General features: G+C 32.3%; 1 protein-coding gene across 7 annotated transcripts in view; it reads left to right on the forward strand.

Moving 5' to 3' along the window:
• The window catches only part of LOC106456865 (techylectin-5A-like), a 70,554-nt gene that overhangs the window by 53,623 nt on the left and 9,223 nt on the right, over positions 1 to 7,708 (forward strand). For 6 of the 7 annotated variants that reach the window (XM_022382650.1, XM_022382648.1, XM_022382651.1 and 3 more), the window contains one exon: positions 7,107 to 7,295. In XM_022382650.1, coding sequence (XP_022238358.1) covers positions 7,107 to 7,295 — 189 coding nt within the window. Of the gene's footprint in view, positions 1 to 6,428; positions 6,500 to 7,106; positions 7,296 to 7,708 lie in introns of those variants that run through there. The other variant, XM_022382652.1, reaches the window with a different exon arrangement.

Genomic DNA, 7,708 nt, shown 5'->3' on the forward strand with positions numbered 1-7,708 from the left:
AAATAAAACAAACGGTACACTCTAAATTAAGAAATACAACAAATATTTTCCAGTTTTGTTGTCTATACATTTCATTTTATACTTTCAGTACATAGATTAACAACAATGTTAGGTTATACTTTTGTTGTTAAGTAACATGACATAAAAGCTTTGCTATATATTGGAAGTTATTAATCTAACTGATATACTACAGGGTATACTGTAATAATAAAAGAGCGTGTCAGTCTGTCTGTTTCTCTGTGATTTATATTTGTAATATAAGGAACCAATTCTTTTCTATGCGATTTTTCGTTAGCTTGTCTCATTAAATAGATGCGCACGTGCATGCGCGCACGTACATGGATAAGATAAGTAATAATACTTAGGTGCATACCCGCAGAGTCCATTTAATATGGGTGCAAAATTTTAGGTTTCTAGGTTCTTTCTTCTTGGCGCTATAGTGGTCACACACACACACACAGACGCCCCCAGTGGCCCAGCGGTTTGTCTGCGGACTTACAACGCTAGAAACCGGGTTTCGATACTCGTGGTGGGCAGAGCACAGATAGCCCACTGTGTAGCTTTGTGCTTAACTTCCAACAAAACACACAGAGACACGCTATTTTATTACTGTAGATATTTAGGAGTTAGTGCTGTTAGTGACACAAATATTCACAATAATTTGAACAAATGAAACACTAAAACAAATCTTATAATAAAAACCCATACAGACGCATAGTTGTAAGATCTTACGTTTAATTGCGTTTCAGTTTGATGATTTGATTTAAAATTTTAGTTTTAATTCACATTCACTAACTATATGAAAAAACTGTTTTAGCCGATTGAAAAGGAACGTCTTGCATATGTCTAGGAAGACTACTATAAAAATAAAGCTTGACAATAAGTCGGCTTTTCTATTTCTTTATTGGGTAATATAACTTGTGTACTATATTTCTTAGTATTATGGATTATTTATACGGTACGAGTTTCAAATAATGAATATGAATATTTGCAATTTCAGCGATTAGATTGAAAAAAGTACGCTTTTCCACAATATTTTATTTTATGACGAAAACCTGAAAACCTTTAAAATTTCATTTAGTTGATCATGTTTTTTAGATTTAAAATTTAAAAACGTAAATAAAATATCATATTATCCTAGATTGATAGACCTCTCTTCTTGGTGATTATCACGTGAACTAGATTATGTACTTACATATAAATTGAATATTAATTCAACTTTATGTGAGCAGTTTGTTTTTGTTAATTACAAGAGCATATTGCCTTTGATATAAGCCTTGGCACCACAACGAAATGTTAAGTTAGAAGTAAGATTGCGATACCCGAAGAGTCTAATTTTATTTTTAAATTACTGTATTTTTCAATTTAACGAAATACCGTTTAAGAATGTATCTTCATATAAGACTGAAGTTATATATGAGATGTATAATAATGTAGATATTACACTCATCTTAGTGTATACAGTGTAGCCTTAAACGTAAGTATTGTGTGTTTGTAATCTGAACAGCCTTCCAGTGGCACAGCAGTATGTATGCGGACTTATAACACTAGAAACCGGGTTTCGATACCCGTAGTGGGAAGAGCAGACAGCATTTTGTATAGCTTTGTGCTTAATAATAGAAACAAAATCAGAAACAACACGTAATCTGAACAAAGACTTTGTTTAAAACATTGCAAAACCTCAGATTAAAATGTTTTAAGAACATAAACTTTTGATGGTGTTTCACTGAGAAACTACTACCACCTCTTCTGCCTTAACAGAGTAGGTGTACCATGAAATCATTCATTATATCCCATTTAATTAAATATTAAATCTTAGTGTAGTCCTGACATTACGGAAAAAAGACAATCTGTTGATGGAAATACATTATTCGAAGAAACCTGATGATCCATTTTTTATGTTGATCAGTATGCTGGCTATTCTCACAAACAAGTAATTTTTCCAAGAACTTTGTACAACCGGTTTAACAAAATCTAGTCGAGGTTTGGTCGATTACGTTTATTTCATCAAGGTTAAAAGCGTGAAATGATATTCCTTTATCCAAATGAAAGATGACCTATGATAAACTCGTTTAAGGGCATTAAACGGATGATGTGCACTTGTTTCTACAAAAGATTTGTTTGTTTGTAATTAGGCACAAAGCTACACAATGGGCTATCTGTGCTCTGCCCACCACGGGTATCGAAATCCGGTTTCTAGCGTTGTAAGTCCGCAGTCATACCGCTGGGGGGCTTCTACAAAGGACAACAGTGATTGAAATGACAGTGTGTTATTAATAATAAAATCTATCTCAGATGTAAAATTTAAACACATTGACCAATTTAAATTTTATTTTATACTTAAGTTTTACTAAATAACTGCTGGAAATGTGTAAAAAGATAAAACTTTTAACTTTCTCTCAAAGAAGTGTGTAAAATGAATCAGGATTTTATTATGCATTTGTTGTCTTAGTTGAAAGAAAAATTACAAAAAACAACTTTAGTTTGCGTACATTAAATTATAAATAGATGTAATATGTCCTGCTTTTTTATGAGTTTATCAATGTTAATGGATGACCTCAAGAGATTTAAATGTTTTTTTTTTAATATAGATACTGACGTAGGAGGTTGGACTGTAAGTAGTGGGGCTTTACTGATGCGAGGTGGATTTGTTTGTTTATTGTTTATCACAAAGCTATATAACGGGCTATCTGTGCTGCGCCCACCACGGGTATAGAAACACAGTTTTTAATGTTTTAAATCTGAAGACTTGCCGCTGAGCCACTTGGGGGGTATTTACATTAAGTTGAGGCTTGTTTATATATGTCAACTGACACAAGTTAGTTCTGTACCTTCTTCTTCTGCCAATAAATTTTTAACAACTGATAATATTTAAAACGTGTTAAAAAGTTCTGGATATCAGCCAATTGTTCTAAAATGAGGGTGGAAGTGAAATTAAGGGTCAGTTTGTACTTAGCCAGTAATATATAATAAGTTTTGAATCATACTGCTAGTAACGACGTTGCGTTTTGTTTAATATTTTGTACATTTTCTTCAAGTTTTGGCAGAAATATATAAATTTGAATTTATTATATATATGAATGCCAATTAAACACAAATGTGGACTCCAAATAACTAAATTATAATAGCAAACGTAGAGGCAGTTTTTAAAGTTCCTTTCTGAGAAATAATTTAGAAATTCTGTTTAATTCAAAGTTTGTGTTACATTACTATTGATTATACGACTTGTTAATAATGTTAATTTTGAAAAAATAAAACTGCATTAATGTTTCGTATTTCATATTAAAAAATCGGTGAAAGAATAGTAGTTGAATTTAATTTAATGCACCATTGAATTTCTTGTTAATTTGGTATTTCTTTTCAGCTTCTTAAAAACTAAAATACCGGTTGTTTTATTAGGAGTTCCCTCATATTTGTAGAACATTTACTTACTTATTTTTTGAATTGATGGTATTTCAGGTGATTGCTTAATCTCTTTAAATAGCGAAAAAAAAGAGATGTTAATAGTCTCTTTAGAAATAAGTCCCCAACTGGGACAGCGGTAACTTTGCGGATTTACTATGTTTAAATCCGGGGTTCGATTCCCGGCGGTGAACATAGCAGATAGTCTAATGTGGCTTTGCTCTTAAACAAACAAATAACTTTTAATACCAACTGTCCTCAGAATCTATCAAAGTGGGCTATCGATGACTATAAAGCGTGTCATAACGGTCTAAAGTAACTTGTCGCTACAACCAGGGTTGAACCAATAAAATAAAAAATTATTATACTTTGACAACCATAGAAGTCCAAAGTGTGGCTTTCAAACTATTGAAACAAAGTTGATAACCTATCAAACTCAGGAAAGAAATACGAGCCTGATCAGAACTTGAAACTAACATTAATGAACAATACAATATATAAATCTAGGTTAACAGATATTTCAATAAATAAAGGAATCAGACAATTACAAAAAAACCTAATTTTAAAATAACAATATTCCGTATTATAAACAACAAATTCAATAACAACATCGAATAATAATCAACAGTAATACTACTCAACTACATCTCGTGAATTAACTTGTTATGTTGGTTTTTTTTTTGCGATTTATGGGGGCGCCATCAGTAGATGATATGCCCCCAATATCACCGATCTGATCTAATTGAACTAGACTAACTTGTTAAAGCTCAATGTACGGTATTTATTCACTTGTTAAATCACGAAATTACAAACCATGTCATTGTAATTTACATAATTCGGTGCAAAATATTTGTACATAATTTAAATACTTTTGTGCAACATTAATGATATCTGTACATCACCGCTAGGGGAAACTGATGTCAGTCTCATAATACACACAAATTTACTCAAAATAAACGTGATCATCAGAAGGTGAATAAGCGTTTCAAATGTAAATAGATAAACTAACCGAAAGAAAAAATATTAAATGAATGAACGAAAACCATAACCATTTAAAAACAGAATTCTCTGTCTCACAGTCTGATGTGGTCGGAGGTGTTGTCGTTTCACCATATTCTTCTGCCGATGTGGTAGAAATCCAGAGAAAAGGTATTTTAGGCACGTGACCTTGCTGGTATTGTTCCAACAGTGCAAGCTGCTGGTTGTAGAGCAATGATATGACTGGAGTTTTTGTGGCAGGTGCGGTGTCATTTTAGTGTACCTGAGCATATTTACCGGTCTTAATCATACCGTTATTTCACTTTGACAGATAAAGACTTTTATGAAACGATAATGCAATAATTCGCCATGCTCATACTGTCCTACAAAGGGTTTGTTTGTTTGTTTGCTTGGTTGGAATTAAGCACAAAGCTACACAATGGGCTATCTGTGCTCTGTCAACCACGGGTATCGAAACCCGGTTTCTGGCGTTGTAAGTCCGCAGACATACCGCTGTGACACTTCGGGGCTCCTCGGCCAACCCAATCAACAGATTTCACTCTGATTGAGCTTCTTTGGAGGAACTTGAAAGCTGTAGTATATGAGCTAATTAAAGAAAACTCATTAACAATCGGGCTAAGATTGAGCAAGACATCTTTTTGGACGTTGTGATGTCTAGGCTACATCAAGTTTGAGCTGACCTTGCGCCTAAAGACTATATAACCCGATATTAGGTGATGCTTCTATTATGTGTATATCAGAACTGATGCGAAGTCTTCACAGTATTATAAATGATGTATACACACACATAGTCACAAAATGTATATATACTTGATCATCAAACTAACATAAATTGTAAAATTATAAAAAATTATGAAAATATTCATTTTTCTTGAATCTCATAATCACTTTCTAATGTTTCGCGTTGATTCTTTGCTAGATGTTATTCTAAATGGAATCGCATGAGTTGATTGATGTGTCTAGAGTATTTTATGTATAAAGAATATCAATGTTTATCTTCTCAGGGTAAATATATTAGTGAGCTGCTGGACAGTGGAAAAAGTTGCTACATATTCCCAGAAGTATTTGTTTATTTTTATAAATGAACATATTTACCCTTAAAATTTCCAGTCTTCTACAGTATAATGAAAATGTGTTTAACATTCATCATGTATTTCTTATATTGGTTAATAACACGATTTATCAAAACACATTAGGCAATATGATTAAAAATATTACTGATGTATAAAGCTAAAAACAATTTCTACGTTAAAAAGGAATTGCAAGTTTTTGTTTGTAATTAAGCACAAAACTACACAATGGGTTATTTGTGTTCTACCCACAACGGGTGGTGAAACCCGGTTTTTAGCGTTTTAAGTCAGCAGATATATACCGCTGTGCCACTGGGGAACTCCAGCTTCTTTATTTTACTTTATATCTTTATATGAGACTATACACGACAAAACTAATCATGGAACATGTACATATATATCTTCGCGTGTACTCTTTAATTTATTTCTTCTAAGTATAATATAAAACTGCCTTTATGGTTTAAACCAATACATAATAAGAAGAAGATTATGGGAAGAGCTGTTGTTCGCCTGTATTTCAAACAAATGCAAACAATATTACATCTAAGATTATATTAATGGCAAAACTCTAGAGTGTTCAGTAAACTTTAAAATTTAAACTTTAAAAATAGATAAAAAATGGTTTTACCAAAAAACCCACAACCATCTTTGTTTTCTAACACTGTTTATTATGTCATATCTGATTAATTATCAGATCTTACATATAATAATAAATTACTTAGTTGATGAACTGATATTCTCAGAAAAAAAAATTCCTAGAAAGTGACTTAACCAGATTTGCTACATTAAAGTGAACTCCTGTTGATAACGTGTACTTTATCAAGGTTAAAAAGCCTATATTAGTTGACCTTTGAAAGTTCACTTCAAAAAAAAGTCTCAGCCTAGAGGCATTCAACGAATGGTGTAAACATGTCCATATAAGGAAAGAAAACGTGAATCTTGTTTCACTATATATAAACGTTCTTCATATTTCAGTTGTTTAAAAATAATCTGAGTATTATTTAACGGGGGAGACTTTTATGTGTGAGGTAAATATCAATTTTATTAGACAATGCCTATGATTTCATCTTGTTATGTATTATTTATAATTACTGTCAAAATGATTATTAAGTGATTTTTACAGAACAACGTGTTTGGTGCAGAGTATTTAAAGAAAATGCTTTTTAAAATATTGACGCTTAATTTCAAGCATATTTTGCATGAGTTATTTGTGTCAAAATTTTGTAGATATCTTGCATGTTTGGTATTTAAAAAGTATAATATTACTTAAATTGTCTACTTAGTGGAAACATTAATAATAGACTCAACGTTTGAATAGATATATGGTATATACATGAAAGATTGATTACTTAATTATTATTTCATCGTAATTTTCAACCCGTATCGTAACCTTGAAATGGCATTATTAGAGGTCAAATATATGATATATATAAAAAGTAGTAAGAAATTTTTTTGTCACTGAATCACATTTAGTAAGCTGGAAAGATTGGATCAACTGATACAGTTTACTTGTTTTCAATGAAAATATAGAATTAATAGAATTAGGATACATTGTTAACCATTGTAACCCAATCATCATCACAAAACGCAGAAATCAAAAAACGTTTAGTTATTTGGATTCTGTTATGTATGTAGGTTCTGCCAAGGAAGTGCTGAAAATGTTCAGAACTTTGAAACATCTATTTATGGTGGCTCTGATTGGCCAAAATTATGGAATAACGAGCAGTCAGAACCTGGAACAGTGTGGAGTATCCTCGTTGACAGGCATGCTGGATTCGATCACGTATTTGGTTTCCAACGTGAAAGACCAGTTACAAAACAAAGGTTAGGTGAATGATGTAATATATTGCCGTGAAATGTCATGATATTGTATAATCGGTTAGCGTGCTCACATCAGGTAAAATTGTATGATGTAATAGTAGGTCGTCAAGAAATTAATGTCGCGTTTTGGAACACTTTCATTAACCCCCTCCCCCCCAAAAAAAAACGTACATCACGTATAATAGTTAAACGAATTGCCTAAACGTCACACCTGTGTAGCCTATATAATCTGTAAAGTTTAGTATATTCTAATCCGAATCCGATTGGTGGTAAGAATCCGGTAGGAATAGTTTTCGAATTCGACAGTGAATCCGTTAGTGGAGTGGTGTGAGTTAGGAAATATGCCACGAAACAGCGCACGTGTTAGTAGTCATACTGAGAGAGGGGTGAAGGATGTGGACGACCCTCGCCGATGT

This window comes from Limulus polyphemus, unplaced genomic scaffold, assembly GCF_000517525.1.
Source record: "Limulus polyphemus unplaced genomic scaffold, Limulus_polyphemus-2.1.2 Scaffold266, whole genome shotgun sequence".
Lineage (NCBI taxonomy): Eukaryota > Metazoa > Arthropoda > Merostomata > Xiphosura > Limulidae > Limulus > Limulus polyphemus.